This window comes from Myodes glareolus, chromosome 25, assembly GCF_982192425.1.
Source record: "Myodes glareolus chromosome 25, mMyoGla1.1, whole genome shotgun sequence".
Taxonomy (NCBI): domain Eukaryota; kingdom Metazoa; phylum Chordata; class Mammalia; order Rodentia; family Cricetidae; genus Myodes; species Myodes glareolus.
This window is the reverse complement of record NC_142050.1, coordinates 38,726,721-38,746,365: the sequence shown is the minus strand read 5'-3', so window position 1 is coordinate 38,746,365 and position 19,645 is coordinate 38,726,721. Positions and strand designations below refer to the sequence as shown.

Below are 19,645 nucleotides of genomic sequence, written 5' to 3'. Positions count from 1 at the left end.
CATTCATCTGGGCCTGTCCCATAACAGAAGCATGGACACACAAGCGTATGCAATGAGGGAAGCACAAAGAGACTCAGCCTTATGGATGGGGGTCATACCGGAGGCTGCAAGAAGGATCAGAGGTGGAAGGATCGTTGAGGCAAGGGGGAGCCAGACTGGGATCCTTGTGCACTAGTAAAGGCAATAAAAATGGCTTGGATGCTCACCACAGAAAACAGCAGGTGTGAAGACTACAAAAAAGAGAGTGATGCTATCCGCCCCAAACATGTCCTGGGGCACATATGCAAAGTACCTGAAAACACAGACTCAAAAAAGACATGGTCCAGCCAGGAGCACAGCGGAGTCATCCCCTGCAGCTCAGGAGAAGCAACTGAAGGTTCTATGGATGGGGTGGACATGCTCTATGAACACAATGGGATACAATCTGCCCTTTAAAAGGAAATGGGCTTGAATGCTAGTTCAGAGGTACAAATCTCTGCTGAGCAAACACGAGGACCCTAGCACCTACATAAAATGTCAGGGGCCATACACATGCCTGTAACACAAGCTTGGGGCGGGTGCCCCCATAACACGGGCATCCCCCAACAAGACCACAATGGTTGTGGGGCGGTGAAGGATGCAGAGATGGTTTCAGGGGACAGCATCTGGTTTATTGCAAGTGAGCAACTGCTTATATAGAGGAAGCCTATGGACCGGGATATGGACCTCCGACTGGACAGTGAGTGTTCACACCACCAGGGTCGCTATGCAAGGAAGCTCATTAGAGATGAATGGGCAGACTCGTCCACAGGCCAACTACAGGATACTCACGCTACTTCAGAATTCAGTGCTCTGCCTTCACGAAGATGGTGTGCCGTGCTTCTTATTTAGAAGCGCAGTATGCCATGTTGACTAGCCACCAGGTTATACCTTCATTTTCTCCTACAGAGGGTGGAAGCAGGAGGGTTGCTGGGGTTTGCTGGCCTTTTGCCTAGCCCCAGGTTCAAGGGAACAATGCAAACAGTGATAAAGTAAGAAATCCAATGTCTTGCCGCTCCTTCAGGCATTCACTCTCCCACATACACCTGTACATGTATCACAAACAATGAGATATAACAAAAGGAGGCAAATAATACTGATAACATGAACACCTGCAGCCCCAGCTAAGGCAGGAGGACAAATCAGAGGCTAGCAAGACTGTGGCTTTAAAAAGAAAAAGGAAGCAGTCAGGCAGCGGTGAAGCATGACTTTAGTCCCAGCACTCAGGACATAAAGGCAGGCAGATCTCTGTGAGACGGAGGCCTGCCTGGACTACAGAGTGAGTTCCAGGTCAGTCAGGGCTACACACAGAAACTCTACAAAGGAAGGAAAGGAGGAAGTTTGGAAGGAAGGGTGGGTGGAGGGAGGGAGGGAGGGAGAGAGGGAGGGAGGGAAGAAAAAGAAAGGAAGGGAGGGAGGGAGGGAAGGAGGAAGGGAGGGAAGGAGAGAAGCAAATTATGGTAATGCTACCAGCATGGGTAAACTGTTAGGCTCTCATAATGCAATGCATCAGGCACAGAAACAAAACCTTCAAATACATGAAATACCGAAAATAGCCAAGAAGAGTGACAGAAAGAATGGAGGTACTGCTGGAAGCCTTGGGAGGCCTACAGAGTCACAGGTAAAGGGTTTCTTTACCTTCTAGAGACGGGTGGGGAATGGCTGCACAGCCAAATAAAGCATTAAGCCAGTGACCTTGTACAGTTCAAGAGGCTAAAATAAATGGAAGATAACAATTTACAACAAATTTCAGAGGTTCCGAAAAACACAGCTAATATTTGTCTAGTATTTAATTAAAATGCTGTAAGTAAAATAGTTTAAATGTAAAGTTACCAAAATGAGAGCTTCTACCTAGAAACTTATGATTTTATGCCCCCAGTGATCAGTCTGATCATTCACCTACCAGTAGTGTAAGCCACAGCTGAAACCCTGCAATGGTGTTGAGCAGTTAAGAAATTTCAGAGCTCAAAGGAGCTATTCCTGTATGTTATCATTTGTGTTAAGGAGGGCTACTGATTTGTGTTTTTAGTTAATCTTGTGTCCTGCTACATTACTGAAGGTGTTTATGAGTTTCATGGTAAAATATTTGGGGCCATTTATGTATACTATTATACTGTCAGCAAATAGTGAGGGTTTGACTTCTTTTCTGACTTCTGTCCCCTTGATCTCCTTTTGTTGTCTTATTGCTCTATCTAGAACTCAAGTATTATGTTAAATAGATATGGAGACAGTGGACAACCTTTCTTTTCCTGATTTAAGCAAGATCGCTTTGATTTTCTGTCCATTTAGTTTGATGTTGGCTATTGGCTTGCTGTCTCTTGCCTTTATTATGTTTATATGTTCCTTGTTTCCCTGTTCTCTCCAAGACTGTTATTATTATTAAGGAGTGCTGAATTTTGTTGAAGGCTTTTTCAGCATCTAATAAGCATGAATAAGATGATAACATGGGTTTTTTCTCTTAGTTTGTTTATACAGGTGGATTATATTGATAGATTTTCATATGTTGAACCATTTCTACATCTCTGAGATGAAGCCTACTTGGTCATGGTAGATGATTTTTCAGAAATGTTCTTGGATTCACTCTGTCTTATTGAGTATTTTTGCATCAATGTTAGTGAGTGTGATCGCTCTGTAATTTTCTTCCGTAGTAGTATCTTTGTGTGTTTTGGATATCAGGGTAACTGTAGCTACATAAAAAGTTTAGCAATGTTCCTTCTGTTTCTATGGCGTGGAACAATTTGAGGAGTGTTGGTATTAGTTCTTTTTTGTAGAATTCTGTGCTGCAACTATTTGGTCCTGGGCTATTTTTGTTTGGGAGCTTTTGATGCCTTTTTCTATTTCCTTTGCAATTATAGATCTATTTGATTTGCTTATCTGGTCTTGATTTAATTTTGGTAAGTGATATTTATCCAGAAAAAACGTCCATTTCCTTTAAGTTGTCCAATTTTCTGGAGCACAGCTTTCCAAAGTATGACTTGATGACTCCCTGGATTTCTTCCAAGTCTGTTGTTAAGTCCTCCTTTCATTTCTGATTTTGTTAATTTGGATTCTCTCTCTCTCTCTCTCTCTCTCTCTCTCTCTCTCTCTCTCTCTCTCTCTCTCTGCCTTTTGGTTAGTTTGGATAAAGGCTTGTCTATTTTGTTGATGTTCTTGAAAAAACAACTCTTTGTCTCATTGATTCTTTGTATGGTTTTCTCTATTTCTATTTTGTTGATTTCAAGTCTCAGTTTGATTATTTCCTGTCATCCAGTCCTCCTGGGTGAATTTGCTTCTTTTTGTTCTAGAGCTTTCAGCTGTTCTGTTAACTCGCTAGTGTGGGATTTTTCCAGCTTCCTTATGTAGACATTTAATGCTATGAACTTTCCTCTTAATACTGTTTTCATTGTGTCCCATAAATTTTGGTATGTCGTGGGATCATTTTCACTAAATTTTAGGACGTCTTTAATTTCTTTCTTTCTTTATTTCTTGACTCATTGGTGGTTCAGGTGAGCATTGTTCAATTTCCATGTGTTTGTGGGCTTTTCTGAAATTAGTGTTGCTGTTGAATTCTAACTTTAACCCATGGTCATCTGTTAAGATACATGGAGTTATTTCAATTTGGTTTTGTATCTGTTGAGGTTTACTTTGTTACAGAGTATGTGGTCAATTTTTGAGAAGGTTCCACGAGGTGCTGAGAAGAAGGTATTTTTTTTTATGTTTGGATGAAATGTTCTATAGATGTCTGTTAAGTCCATTGGAGTCATAACATTTGTTAGTTCCCTTATTTCTCTGTTAAGTTTCTGCCTGACAGATCTGTCCAGTGATGAAAGGGGGGTGTTGAAGTCTCCTACAATTAGTGTGTGGAGTTTGATGTATGATTTAAACTTTAGAAGTGTTTTTTACATATGAGGGTGGCCTTGTATTTCATCCTCTTCTTTCTTGGGGTTCCCGAAGTCCTGAGGAGAGGAATTTGATGAAGATATACCATTTAAGGCTGGATGTTCCAAGGTTTCTCAGTCTCTGCATACTGTCTGGCTGTGGGTTTCTGTATTTGTTTCCCTCTGCTGCAGGAGGAAACTTCTCTGAAAATGATTGAACAAGGCACTGATCTATGAGTATAGCAGAATGTCATTAGGAGTCATTTTATTGCCACATTATTTTATATTTTATATATATTTATATTATATATTTCTGTATATATATATATATTTGGAAAACCAAATACTAGTTATATATATATATATATATATATATATATATATATATATATATATATATCTCCCTGGACTCTCTAGTCTCTGGTTCTTGATCATTCCTACAGAGTCAGGTATGAGTTTCATCTTTTGGAATGGGCCTTAAGTCAAGACAGATATTGTTTGTTTACTCCTACAAACTTTGTGCCACCATTACACTAGCATATAATTAGAGAGGAATTGTAGACCAGAGGGTTCATGACTGGTTTGGTGCTTATGCTTCTCCTTTGGTAGAATGTAGAATATTTTCCTGTGCAAAAACATTAGAACCTAGGGGCAAAGATTCTATGTAGGCACCATGTCTACTTCTCTACGTAATGCGGGTATTGTCTTCAGCAATGGGACCTTGCAGTCAGTTTGGGGAAAGCAACCTGTAGTCTTGGCAACCATCTGGGACTTGGGGGAAATTCCCATGGGACTCCTTTAGCCAATAACTCAATTAGATGCAATCCAATCCCAGTACTGAAAGTCTCATTTGGTAACAAGAGATGGCCAGTTGGGGCTCTGTCTCACTCATCATTTGGCAATTTCATTTAGACCAATCACCATTATATTGTATATATTTGAGAAAACCTCTACTGTATTAGGTTTCCATACTACCTCTCAAATGACTCTTAATTTTAGCTGTCCCTCCCTATATTCCCCTCCTCACCCCCCTCCATTGTGTAAATGTACTACCTTTTCTTTACCCGCTTTTTGAGAGCCATCCAGGTTGTTCCCAGCTGCTGGCTACCATGAATAGAGTAGCAATGTTGGCTGAACAGGTGTCTCTGTGGTAGGATGAAGCAACCTTTGGGAATACACCCAAGAGTCTTAGGATTGAATCTTGAGGTGGATCAATTGCCATCTCCCTAAGGAACTACCACACTGATTTCTATGTGGCTGGACAAGTTCACAGTCCCAGCTGTAGAGGACCGCAACCACATTCGCCATTCCAAGATGGTGCTGACATCCGGTTCCACCGCCCGGTGAACAGGATAACGCGCATGTGTTGGTAAATTTCCAACGCTGTAGTCCCTGCCTCTCCCGAGGCGTCATCTGGAATGATGGGCAGCTGTCCAATCTGAGAGTGACACGTCCGAGGCGGGGACTGTTTCCTATATAAGGGCTGGGTTCGCCTCGCTCTGGGTCTCCGCCATGTTAGCTTATGCTCTCGCTCTCAAGATGCATTAAAAAGCTGTTCTGCAAATAGGTCTTTCACTTCCTTGGTTAGAGTAACCCCAAGATATTTTATGCTATTTGTGGCTATCATGAAAGGTGATGTTTCCCTGATTTCCCTCTCTGCTTCTTTATCCTTTGTGTATAGGAGGGCCACTGATTTTTTGGAGTTGATCTTGTATCCTGCCACGTTACTAAAGGTGTTTATCAGCTGTAGGAGTTCTTTGGTAGAGTTTTTGGGGTCACTTATGTAAACTATCATATCGTCAGCAAATAACGAAAGTTTAACTTCATCCTTTCCAATACGAATCCCCTTGATCTCCTTATGTTGTCTTATTGCTATTGCTAGAACTTCAAGCACTATATTGAAGAGGTATGGAGAGAGTGGACAGCCTTGTCGCGTTCCTGATTTTAGTGGAAAGGCTTTGAGTTTCTCTCCATTCAGTTTGATGTTAGCTGTCGGCTTGCTGTATATTGCTTTTATTATATTTAGGTATGATCCTTGTATCCCCAGTCTCTCCAACACCTTTATCATAAATGGGTGTTGAATTTTGTCAAATGCTTTTTCAGCATCTAGTGAGATGATCATATGGTTTTTTTCTTTCAGTTTATTTATATGATGGATTACATTGATAGATTTGCGTATGTTGAACCAACCCTGCATCTCTGGAATGAAGCCGACTTGATCATAATGGATAATTTTTCTAATGTGCTCTTGGATTCGGTTTGCCAGTATTTTATTGAGAATTTTCGCGTCGATGTTCATGAGTGAGATTGGCCTGTAATTCTCTTTCTTGGTTGTGTCTTTGTGTGGTTTTGGTATTAGGGTAACTGTAGCTTCATAAAAGGAGTTAGGCAATGACTCTTCTGTTTCTATATTGCGGAATACGTTAAGGAGTATAGGAATTAGCTCTTCCTGGAAGTTCTGGTAGAATTCTGCATTGAAACCATCTGGTCCTGGGCTTTTTTTGGTAGGGAGATTTTTGATAACAGCTTCTAATTCTTCGCGACTAACAGGTCTATTTAGATTGTTCACCTGTTCTTGGTTAAACTTTGGTATATGGTACTTATCTAAAAAAATGTCCATTTCTTTTACATTTTCCAACTTTGTGGCATATAAACTTTCATAGTAAGATCTAATGATTCTCTGAATTTCCTCTGTGTCTGTGGTTATGTCCCCCTTTTCATTTCTGATCTTATTAATTTGCATGTTTTCTCTCTGCCGTTTGACTAATTTGGATAGGGGTTTGTCGATCTTGTTGATTTTCTCCAAGAACCAGCTTTTTGATTCATTGATTCTTTGGATTGTTTTCTCTGTTTCTATTTTGTTGATTTCAGCCCTCAGTTTGATTATTTCCAGTCTTCTAGACCTCCTGGGTGAATCAGCTTCTTTTTTTTTCTAGATCTTTCAAGTGTGCTGCTAAGTCTCCAATGTGTGCTTTCTCCGCTTTCAAAAACTTTAAGTCTTTGAAGAAAGAAATTGAGGAGGATACCAGAAAATGGAAAGACCTCCCCTGCTCTTGGATTGGGAGAATCAACATAGTAAAAATGGCAATTCTACCAAAAGTAATCTATAGATTCAATGCAATCCCCATCAAAATCCCATCAAACTTCTTCACAGACCTTGAGAGAACAATAATCAAGTTTATATGGCAAAACAAAAAACCCAGGATAGCCAAAACAATCTTATACAATAAAAGAACTTCTGGAGGCATTACCATCCCTGACTTCAAACTCTATTACAGAGCTACAGTATTGAAAACAGCTTGGTATTGGCACAAGAACAGAGAAGTCGACCTATGGAATCGAATAGAAGACCCAGATATTAACCCACAAACTTATGAACACCTAATTTTCGACAAAGGAGCTAAAGGTATACAATGGAAGAAGGAAAGCATCTTTAACAAATGGTGCTGGCATAACTGGATGTCAACCTGTAAAAAAATGAAAGTAGATCCATATCTATCACCATGCACAAAAATCAAGTCCAAATGGATTAAAGACATCAACATTAATCCGTCCACTTTGAATCTGATAGAAGAGAAAGTGGGAAGTAGTCTACAAGATATAGGCCCAGGAGGCCTCTTCCTAAGTAGGACCCCAGCAGCACAGACAATAAGAGAAACAATGAATAAATGGGATCTACTGAAACTGAGAAGCTTCTGTAAAGCAAAGGACACTGTCAGTAGGACAAAAAGGCTACCTTCTGACTGGGAGAAGATCTTCACCAACCCCTCATCAGACAAAGGTCTGATCTCCAAAATATACAAAGAACTCAAGAAACTAGGCACTAAAACTCTAATTAACCCAATTAAAAAATGGGGTACTGAACTTAACAGAGAATTCACAACAGATGAACTTCGAATGGCCAGAAGACACTTAAGGTCATGCTCAACCTCCTTAGCGATCAGGGAAATGCAAATCAAAACCACTTTGAGATACCATCTTACACCTGTCAGAATAGCTAAAGTCAAAAACACCAACGATAGCCTATGCTGGAGAGGATGTGGGGTGAGGGGAACACTCATCCATTGTTGGTGGGAATGCAAACTTGTGCAGCTACTGTGGAAATCAGTGTGGCGGTTTCTCAGGAGACTGGGAGTCAACCTCCCTCAGGACCCAGCAATTCCACTCTTGGGTATATACCCTAAAGATTCCCTAACATACTACAAAAGCATTTGTTCTACTATGTTCATAGCAGCACTATTTGTAATAGCCAGAACCTGGAAACAGCCTAGGTGCCCCTCAATAGAAGAATGGTTAAAAAAGGTGTGGAACATATACACATTAGAGTTTTACTCAGCGGTAAAAAATAATGACATCTTGAATTTTGCATGCAAATGGATGGAAATAGAAAACACTTTACTGAGTGAGGTAAGCCAGACCCAAAAAGAGGAACACGGTATGTATTCACTCATAAGTGGATTCTAACCATAATTAAAGGTCTTTGAGCCTATTATTCGTGATCCTAGAGAAGCTAAATAAGAAGATGAACCTGATGAAGATTATTTAGCTATCCACCAGGAGGTAGGAAATAGACAAAAGTCCCAGGTAACCTCGGGTGCATGGGGGGGTGGGAGGGTTGATGGAAGGGGAGAGGGTTAGAGAGAAGGGAGTAGGGGAGGAATGGGGAAAGCTCGGTGGCCTGGGATGGGGCGGGGAGGGAGGAAGGATGAATATGGGATCAGGGAAGAATATATTTCAACTAAGGGAGTCATTTTAGGGTTTACAGGAGACTTGATTATATATGGGATCCCAGGTCCAAGGAGAGATCCCCCAGATTGTTCTCTGGACAGAGGAGAGGGTGCCTGAATCGGCCGTGGCCCATAACCATACTGATGTATATTTTGCTTATCACCATAGATCCTTCATCTGGCGAAGGACGGCGATACAGTCGGAGACCCACATTGGAGCACCGGACTGAGCCCCCCGAGGTCCAAATGAGGAGCAGAAGGAGGAAGAACATGAAAAACGAAATCAGTACTGCGAGGGATGCTATCACCCACTGATACAAGGAAATGGATCTAATGAGAGTTTACCAAGGCCAGTTGGACTGGGACTGAACGAGGACGTGATCTAACCAGATTCTCGGAATTTGGCCGGATTCTCTGAATGTGGCTGGCCCGAAGTCTTTCTGAAAAGCCATTGACTATGATACTGGGACCTGTTTCCTCTGCATATTCTGGATTTTGGGGATCCAGTCTGTTTGGATACTCACCTTCCTGGACCTGGAGGGAGGGGGGAGGAACTTGAACTTCCCACAGGGCAGGAAACCCTGACTGCCCTAAGGGACGAAGAGGGAGGAGGAGAGGGAGTGGGGGGAGTGGGAGGGTGTTGGGAAGAGGGGCATAAATGGAAACTTTTATAATTTAATAAAATTTACTTTCAAAAAAAAATTAAAAAAATTAAAAAAAAAAAAAGCTGTTCTGCAGAAGGATCCTACGTGCCCTGCGTCGTTCTTGCTGGCGAGCCAGTAGCGCGGGACACCCAGCAGCAGTAGATGACTGTCCCTCTTACTCCACACCCGCACCAGCACGAGCTGTCATTTGTTTTATTGATCTTAGCCATTCTGGCGGGTATAAGATGAAATCCCAAAACAGTTTTGATTTGCATTTCCCCGATGGCTACGGATATTAAACATTTCTTTGTTTCTCAGCCATTTGAAAAGCAAAAAGTTTTTTTTTTCTTTTGAGAATACTTTTTAGGTCTATACTCCATTTTTAATTGGATTATTTTGCTTTTGATATCTTTTTTTAGTTCTTTATATATTTTTGGTATTAGCCCTTTGTTAGATGTGTGGTTGGTAAAAAGAAAAAAAAAGTTTTCCCATTATAGAAGCAGCCTCTTTATCTGAATAAAGTGTCCTTTGCCTCACAGAAACTTTTCGGTTTCATGAGGTCATGTTTATTAATTGTTGATCTTAGGGCCTGTGCTAACAGCCTTCTCCTGTGTCAATGATTTCAAGGCTCGTCCCCACTTTCTCTTTTTCAGATTCAACACACCCGTTTTTATGTTGTGGTCTTTGATCTACTTAGAGGAGGATATAAAAGTTGTCACAGTCGTTCTACCAATAGCAAAATGTCTCAGCTTTTCTGTGAAAGTAAGTTGGAAATGTCATCACTCCCAGCCGGGATACACCTCTGTTTACATACTCGGTTTGTAAACAGTCTGTACACACCCTCAGTCATTTGCTCAGTGCTTCTGAGCACTTCCTCATAAAACTCCTGGGACACTTATAGCCACTTGTCTTTCCAAGACCCCATGCATCCCCACAACCGCAAGTCAGAGAACACTCAAGCTGTTCTGAGGTAACATTGACCTCATCTCTTTAGTTCCGTACATTTGAGGAAGGGCGCGCTGACCATGCCCCTCTTTCTATTGCGTTTTCTCTCAATCAGTTCTGCTTCTTCTCTTTCCTTATACTCATTAACACAGATCACACCCCTGCTGATTTGCAAGTCAGGCAAATTCTCATGCAGTCTCTTCTCACACTTTCTCCCACTGGACATGGGCTGCCCTCTCTAAACTCAATACAACTGTTGTTGTGTTCATTAACTCACGTTTGTGTTCACGTGCCCTCGGTATCACATGAGCCTGGCCTTGTCAATCAGTCACGGAAAGGGAAGAGACTCGTGAGGTATTTCCCTTTTTTAGCTGAACTACTGGCTAGTCACAGATTCTGGGAGAGGGTAATTACGGTCTTTAGTTGTATTTCCATTGCTGAGCCCACCAAGGTTCTCATGCATGTCTCCAAACCCATGGTTACACAGATGGCGCCGGGTATAGTCAGTCAGTGGCTACCAAAACAAAATGAATACACATGAACATGGGAGACTGTGGGAGAAGAGGAGGTTTGGCAGGAGTGGTAGGGAGATGGAAGAGGATAAGAGGTGGTAGTGATCAATATGCGTTGTGTATATATGTGCAATTATCTAATGACAAATTTAATAACATTAAAAAGTTACCTTTTATTCACGATTTAAAATACTAATGTTTCTTCCCAAATGAGCCTTTCTATTAGGAAAAAAAAAACAAACCAACAAAGTGATTCATTAATGAGGAAACCCAAGCTTCAGTGACATTTAGAAACTTGTTTTCCTATGCTAGGCAGATGATAGAAGGAGATGCAGGATGTTAAGTATTTATACTAGAGAGCTGTGGTGTCAATTTCTACTTGACATGATGCAGAATCTCCTGAGAGATGAAACTGTGAGCCTTCCTGGGGAGAATGATCTTGATCTTCCTGCCCACTGTGGGCCCTGGTGGGAATCCTAGACTATGCATGTAGAGGAAATGGGTTGAGTAAACAGCAGCCTGCATGCATGCATTGCTCTGCTTTGCTTGTAATTTTGACTGTGTTTTGTGATGTGACCCACATGCTTCGATCCTCCTGCCTTGACCTCCCCACCATGATGGACTGTACTTTTAACTTTGAGCTAAATAAAATCCCCTTTTCCTCAACATGCTTTTGTCAGATTACTTGATCACAGCAACAAGAAAAGAAGCTAAGACAAGAATCTGTACATCGTGTATTTTAAAAGACAAAACAAAACATGTTTAAGCTTCTGCTTAGTATTTTCTTTTTTTAAAAAAAAATATGTGCATATATTGTTGTTCAGGAGTGGGTTTGCACACAATGAGTGCAGTCTCTGTGGAAGCCAGAAGAAGGCATTGGATCCCACGGAACCGGAGCTACATGTGGCTGTGAGCCACCTGACATGGGTGCTAGAAACCAAGCTTGGGTACTCGGCAAAAACAGAAAGTGCTCTTAGGTGCCAAGACATCTATCCAACTCCAGTTAATGGTTGATATTAAACAGAGAGTATGTTGCAACCAGAAAAGTCCCAAGCCTGTAGCAATAGAAAACGAAAAACAAAACAAAACAAAAACACCCTTCAGTGAGGACTTTGGACAAGTGCTTACTAAATTCTCAAGGCTTTTTCCAAGCAGCAAAAACAGTGAGTCCGGAATTTCCCTAGGCTTGTGCCCCTGGTGGCACAGCAGCAAACACAGCGCCTCATCTTTCCAAAGTCTCCTCAGGTCATCAGAGAAGACATCCACCAAGGGAAGAGTGAGCACTACGGGTCAGAGACGCTTCGAGAAATCCTTAAGCTTCTGCCAAAGTTAGAGGAGGTAAAGAAGTTGAAGACATTTAACGGTGATGTGTCCAAGCTTTCTCTGGCAGATTCCTTTCTGTACGGCTTGATTCAAGTGACAAACTATTTGGTCTGGACTGAAGCCACAGATCTAAAAAAGGGATTCTTGCCGTCTTGCTCTTCTCTGTACAAAGAATTAACAATGCTAAGAACTGCTAGAAAAGAGCTGCTGTCGAGTAAGGAGCAACATTCAATATTACACTTGGTGCTCCAGGCTGGGAATATCACGAGTGCCGGAGGGATGCTGGCAACGCTGTAGGATTTAAACCATCTTCTTTACGCAAATTGGCGGACACAAGAGCAAACAAACCTGGGATAAATCTTCTGCATTTTGTCACTCAGGAAGTCCAGAAGCAAGATACCACCCTTTACACTTTTCTGAGAAGCTGCAGCGTTGTCAGGAGATTATCTCTGGATGTCACTGAGGCGGAGCTACACTCTCTCTCTCTCTTTGTTAGAACAAAATCGCCTCAGGAAAACATCCAACGGGGCCAGGAGCTGGCTCAGTAGATGGAGGACTTCCCCCAGTTGCCATAGAACTGGAACTGGAGCTGGGACTCTGGAAACGGGAGCTGCAGGGCAAGGCTCATTCCTTATTGATTTTTTTTCTGTAAGGACAAACGGTGAAACTGGATAGATGCTCCTAGATAATCAGAGACTTCTGTATTCTGTATTTGTATTCAACAAAGCAGTTAAGGACAACCATGACCCGGAGGAACAGGAGCGGAAATAGCTACGGAGGCTGAAGGAGCTAGAACAGAAGCGACATTCCTGGACGACTGGGGAGCTCGGGGGCTTTGGCAGGAGCAGCAGTGAGAAGAATGTAGAGATGCTAGCTAAGAAGGGCACAGAAGAGCTGTCATCCTTTCTGAAACCGAGGCCCACCAGCCCTCCTACCGGCCCCCCAACAACCGTCGTTCTTGCCTCTCCCTGGGCATCTCTGCTGACCGGACCAAGAGCTTTTGACTTCTTGGAGGGGGCCATCAGCAGTCCAGAGGACCCCAACAAATTCAGTTTACCCTGGATGGAGCAGACCCACCATCGCCTGGATGGAGCCCAGCGAACAGAAGAACCACGACCCTAACTTTGCACATGAACCTCAGGCCTCCAAAAAGCAGGAGAAAGCCCTCTCCACCTCCCCATCCCTCCCACCCCCTCTTGGCTTGACAGAATCAGCTTCCTTCCAACACTCTGGCTGGTTGAGTCAGCAACTCCTTTCCCACTGGCTGCGGAGGGGCAGGGCAACTATTCTCCAGAAAAGGAACAGTGAACCTATGGAGTTGGGTCCCACACAAAGCCCTCATTTCTTATCATTGGATTTAGGGAACATGAATGGGTCACAGGGTTGGCCCAGTATGACCTCCAGAGTTCCAGGAGCCTGGGGAAGCACCCCAACCGACTCTGAATGACTTTTGTCCTACAGAGCTTCTCTCTCCAGGGGATCAGAGCTCACAATCCTTTGACGCTTGGTGACAGCCTCACACCCAAGGACACAGGTCCCAGGGGGAGCTCAGCCCAGCTGGGGAGGATGACAGGGCTGTCTCCGATGAACTCATCAGTGAAGCTCTTGTGTTTCTGGTTGTCACTGACCCTGAAGGTAGGGATCCTGGGCCTCTGCTATATGAGAGCACAGACTGCTCACTGACTCCAGACTGCTCAGAGGGAGCCAACTCCAAACCAGGAGGAGAAGAGCTGGAGGAAGAGAGGGAAGGGGGGTGGCTCAGGGTTCTCTGGGGCTGGAGAGGCAGGCAGCAGCCAGATCTTCTCCAACCCTGCTTCTAGTTCCCCTGGGGAGGTCCCTGCTCCCGACTCCTGAAAGAGTGAGTCCAGCTGCCAGGGTGTCCTTCCGAAGGACAGACCCAGCGAAGGAAAGGATACCACGACACTAAAGAGAAATTCCCTCAAAGAGCCATCACCGGGGGCCTCAAAGCCAGTCAGTGCCTGGCACAGCCAAGGGGCAGTACCCAAACCTGTGAGAACCTTGAACTCCTCTGAGAATGAGCACATGCCCAAGGTGGTACCCATCTTCAAGTCCAGCAGGGAAGCAGGGCTCTGGAAGCATCCGGACCCAACATCCAGGGCCTCCCCTCGGGAGACACCCAGCAACACAGACACTGCTATCACGAAGGAGCTCAGTACATGGGACCTCTGACATTTCGCCCAGGAGGCCTCACATGAGTGGGCCTGGGGCAGAAGAGCCCACTCAGGCTACCCCGCTCAAGTGGCAGCATGAGTGGGTGGTCAGGGAAGCAGGCCTTGGTACAGCCCGGGGCCTCATTCAGAAAGCTCAGCACCAAGCCCCTCAGAAGCATCTCCAGACAGATATCCGAAGAAAACAAGGTCAGCCAACTCACAAGACCATGAAAGCCCCAAGGAAGAGCCCAAAGCACCTCAGGCTCCAGGTGTCTCTCGAGCCCTTCCCCTCTTCCCAAGTTTTGCTTGAAATGTGGTGGCTTCCTCATCTTGGTGCATGTGAACGGATGCTCCACCTGTGTCCAGAGCCTCTGGCCTCACCAGGACAGTCTCCCAGCGGCAGCTTAGGGTCAAAGTTGGCCCCGATGATTCTGCCTCAAAGGACAGTGACACTTTTAAGAGGGCCAGCAGCACCAGGACCTTCAAGAAGTGTCCTGAATCTTCTGGGGGTTCAGGTACCAATGCAGAAACCCTACTAAAGGGCACAGGGACCGGGGAAAGATCCTCTAAGATCCTCTCTCAGACTCAAGGACTCAAGGCAGGCCACCTTAGGAAGGATTCTCTGTCCCCTGCAGAAGTGATGAGGCCTGTCTACATCTCTGCCTTCTGAGATTTTACCTGCCAGGACTGACTGCTGGGGTGAGGACACGAGAGGCCAATCTTTAATGTCTTGTTACATATCAAGAGACTCACAGGTCACATCATGAAAAGTACGTGGAGATCTGTAGCCTGCTGTGCAGACTTCTGCTTCAAAATCAAAGCTGAGAGTATTCTATTGCACAGAGTGCTTTCCCAGGCCCCAGCACCTCCTGTTGTTCATACTCAGGATCCTAACCCTAACTCCTACCCGAGACAAAGATATGGTGATAGTCTGGGCATGTAAGATGGCTGATGGCAATTCTTATGTAACAAGTAAAAAAACATTCTGGCCAGTTTTTATATATCAAAGACTTATTTTTTTAATATTATAAATATAAAATGATGTTTTTAGTTGGGAAAAAACAGTCAATACAAAGTCAGACTAGCTAACGCCAAGTGGGAAGAAAAATAAAGATAACATAGGCTAATCAAGAGGTGAATCAGCAGAACTTTGTCAGAACAACTTAATATGTAGAGATTATGTCCATCTCAGAAACTATATATTGGAAAATAAAAAGCCCAGTGCCCAGCGCGAGATATATCTCCTCAACTTGTTAGACAGAAGAATTCCACAGGCTCCCAAACAATACAAACCATTGCCGTTGCTCTTGTTTGACCGCTAGAACTTGATGGTGAGACTCTATTGCTGCAGACACTACTATGTTAGTCATAGGACATGGAGAAATCAACTTGGACTCACAAGAAATCTTCATTCCTGATGGGTAGCTCTCTGGTGGTTTGAAAGAAAATGGCCCCATATAGACTCATAAGAAATGGCACTATTAGGAGGAGTGACCTTGTTAAATAGCTGTGACCTTATCGGAGGAAGTATGTCGCTAGTGGTGGGCTTTGGGTCTCAGAACCTCAAGCCAGGCCTAGTGACTTACTGTCTCTTCCTGATGCCTATAAATCCAGATGTAGAACACTAAGCTCCTTCTCCAGCACCATGTCTACCAGCATGCTACCATATTTCCCATCATGAAGATAACAGACTAAAGCTCTGAAGCTGTAAGCCAGCCCCAGTTAAATACTTTCCTTTATAAGACTTGCCATGCCATGGTGTCTCTGCACAGCGATAGGAACCCTAACTAAAATACTCTTTTAGTATTGGAAGGTGCTATGAAGGCTTCTGGCGTTGTGGGGGGATCATGAACAGTTTTACCCAGCTCTGAATCCGGTGAAATGTATTAATGACCAGTGTGGCTAGCTATGCCCGTAAATGCAATAATGGCAAGAATGTCATGGATATAGTCAACCAGTTTCTCACAGGATTTAAGGCCTACTCCACTGTAGGAAATACATACCCAATACTTCAAACCTGGCCAAGAATCAGTGGTTGAGCCAGGGGCCCCTGGAAAGAACCTATTCTTATCATTTTGCTAAACAGACGTCGTATCAAACTGCCTTCTAAATCTCTTTCTATCTGTAGAACAGTGCAGCTTTCAGATCACATCAGAGAAGTTTCTTTGTGAAGTAGGCGTGGTTAACACATTAATGACTGGTCAAGCAAAGTTTAGAGAGTACCCAGTCACAAATGGGACCCCCATGTCACACCCCATTGCCAAGATTCAGAGGTCATTGCAGAAATGGGGGTAGAAAGAGTCACAGGTCACCATAGTAAAACATGCTTAGCAGTAAAAAAGAAAATCAATTTTCAACATAAAAATAATTGCTGTATGCATGTATATGTCTTTATATGTTTCCTTTTAGACTGTTCTTTCAGAGGTACATATTTTTAAAAAACTGATATAATGCATATATGTTCTTTTGGTTTTACTTAACAAATAATATGTGTTTTGATTAGACGATTATAAGTAATTACATACTATTTCATCATAAAACATGAAGACATATGTTATTGTATGAAAGCATGCTAAAGTGTAAGTTACTTCATCAAGTTAACAGACTAAAAACAAACTCCTGTTTTAATAAAAAAAAAATGAACAATGGAGATGTGTGTTTCTCACGATCCATTCTGGAATTTAGGCCCACACAGTTCGGAGACGTGTTAGCAACACGCCTATGTCATGAACCATGCCACCAATTCAAGACAGATCACTCCATTATCACAAGTGTTCTGCTCAGACGCCTTGTTTAGAATAGGCAATCCTTCCAGCCTATGGTCAAACACAAAAACAAACAGAAGAGGCAAATGGGAAGAAAGGCAATTCCTGATCGGAGGCACACCTAGGAGTCACACACATTGCCTCTCTTCACACTCGAACGGCAACACAGCAGCAGCTTAGAGAAAGAAATAAGTTCTGGGCAGCTCATAATTTGATTACTAAGAAAAAGAGGAGAAAGGGTAGATTCTAAAGGGCTAATGAAGGGGTCTGCCACCCATTTTGAGTTCTTAGGGCACAGATTTCATTTATCAGCATCTCTTTTAATCTATTTATAACCTGACTAATACCTCCAGGTTTTATACCATTAATAAAGGTTGGGTGATATTTACTAACTATTACAGTGAAGACTGCGGTGAGTAGGAACAGGCGACTTGTACATTTTGAAAGTTTATTTTTGAGATGTAAAAATATTACATAAGCAATTGATTTTAACTGTATATTGTAAATGATGAATGTTTGATCCCCACTTGATAGCTTGTTAATACCCATCATCAGATCCCCCAGATAGCATTCTCCTATCATTGGACAACTGAGCAATGTAGAAACCCATGAAAAGCCCACCCAGCTCAGCACTCCACCAGCAGCTCGATGCTCGTGGCCTTCCACTGGACTCTGTAGAACAGAAGGCGAGTGCTGGGCTCTGTAAATTTTCACTCAGGGAGGGTTACTCTCACTGTCTGACTAGGGCTTGCTTTTGTAGTCCCAGGGCTACATCTCTAGATATTAAGATAGATTCTTGGCGTTTCAACCATTTTAATTGAATTTACTATCAGCCGCTATATCAACTCGGACCCTTTCTGGATCAAGCCTAGAAATCCGGTGGTAGACTTTCTTGATAGTCACAGATCAACAAACGTCAGGACCTTTATCTGTCATGCCCCACAAATGCACACACCAATTTCCTCTCACTGTTCTCGTTCTCTGAGACCCCTCCCTCTTTTCCTTTTGTGCCGCCTTGCTTCACTTCAAGCCATTCTACTCTCAGTGACAGCTTAGCTATGAGTGGTATCTTGTTCGGGCATCCTTGGTTAAATTCTCTAATTTATGCTCAGCGTGTTCGTCACAACGTGGACTTCACTCAGGAACACCCCCTATACTTCAGCAGCCAGTGGGACAGTATGATGATTTCCCCATTGCCTAGGAATGTAATGATCGCGCTAAATACACAAATGTCTCATACAATTCCTTAAGGAGTGTGCTTTACTTCAAAATATTAGCCAAAAGATACAGTACTGACTAAAACACAGGCACTCAGCATCAGGGTCAGGATGCTAGATACAGGATCACAAAATCAAGTCCTTAGATCACTGGGAAATTTCTAACCCTTGCAACTAAACCACAAAGAGATGCTGTCAAGCTTTCCTAATGAAACTCCACTATTTGTAGAAGCAGAAAATCTTCTTTGCTTTAGCTCTCAGTTTCTGATGTGTGATAATGAGGAGGACAGAATGTCCCAGAGGGTAAGCCGCAGTAATAATCATGCTCACACCGTAAACTCTCTGATTCTTCCTTGCATAGGAAGGAAAATAGAGCAGGGTAGTAACTGAATACGGAATGTAGAGCAGGAGGAAACAGACCATCAGCCGCATGGCACCCATGTGAGCCTCCACCTGGGGATTCCAAAAGCTGGTAGTGTTTCTCTTCATCGTCTGTATATGTCTTCTCAGGGAATGTATCAACAAGGAAGCACAAGTCACATTGAACACAAACTGTAACAGCGAGCTCAAGGCCAAAGAGACTGCTAAGGTGAAGATGCCCTCACTGAGGTCAAATAATGTGTCATTTCTCCCCGTTATGTATTCAGGAAAATGTGACATCCGAGCGAGCACAAGATACAGGAGAGTGGTGAAGGCAGAAATGAGAAGGCAGGCCAGCAGCAGCCCGGAGGTCTTTGCAGAGATTGTCCGTTTCAACAGAATAAACACTGGGTGTTGGAAATTAGTAATTTTCACGCAATACAAACTGTTCAGCAAGGTCACTAGCCAGAGACTGTTGGAGTCCAGAAACTTCAAACATATTAGAAAAAACATGGAAATGTAGACTGACCTTAGAGCATTTGCAGTAATGTAGAAAATGTTCAGTAGAAACAAGCCCAGAGTCAAGAATCTAGTGATGGCCAAACTGAACAAAATCCTGTCCGAAGAGGAGATTCTGTGGCTTTTGACCCAAGTCTTATAAATGACCACTATAATAAAGAGATTTGCAGTGATTCCTACAAAATTAAAAATAAGCGTGGCCGCAAACATAAATAAGTACAGCTTCCAAAGCATTTCTACTCACTGAAGGCTCAGTGTTTGCGGTGCCGATGAGAACAAACTGAAGTGTGTAGGCAGGCACAGTGGTCAGCCTGCAGGAGGGCTCCTTTTTTATTTTCCACTGCAGCAAATGAGCCCTTTCTGGTCTAAGAGGCAGCTGTTTTTACTGGGATGCAAATCTTTCAAGGATTAGATTACTATTTCTTCACTCCTCGTCTTATTTTCTTAGAAATGCCTAATTACAGACGCGCTTAAGGGAATCTGGAATCTGTTCCTCCAAGAGCAGAAAGACCAGAGGGAGTTAGAGCAGACTCCAAGAACCTCAAACCCGGACCAGAGTGCCCTGGCCCAAGACTATTGAAGTTTCT

At 43.2% G+C, this 19,645-nt stretch overlaps 1 protein-coding gene and 1 pseudogene across 1 annotated transcript; one reads left to right on the top strand and one right to left on the bottom strand.

Moving 5' to 3' along the window:
* The first annotated feature begins 699 nt into the window (after positions 1 to 699).
* LOC146889597 (FH2 domain-containing protein 1 pseudogene) lies at positions 700 to 17,316 on the top strand (annotated as a pseudogene).
* Positions 17,317 to 18,227: 911 nt separating this feature from the next.
* On the bottom strand, positions 18,228 to 19,438 carry Tas2r4 (taste 2 receptor member 4). The gene has a single exon (XM_085683790.2). The coding sequence runs from the start codon at positions 19,290 to 19,292 to the stop codon at positions 18,399 to 18,401; it is 894 nt and encodes a 297-aa protein (XP_085539916.1). The 5' UTR covers positions 19,293 to 19,438; the 3' UTR covers positions 18,228 to 18,398.
* Positions 19,439 to 19,645: the final 207 nt, after the last annotated feature.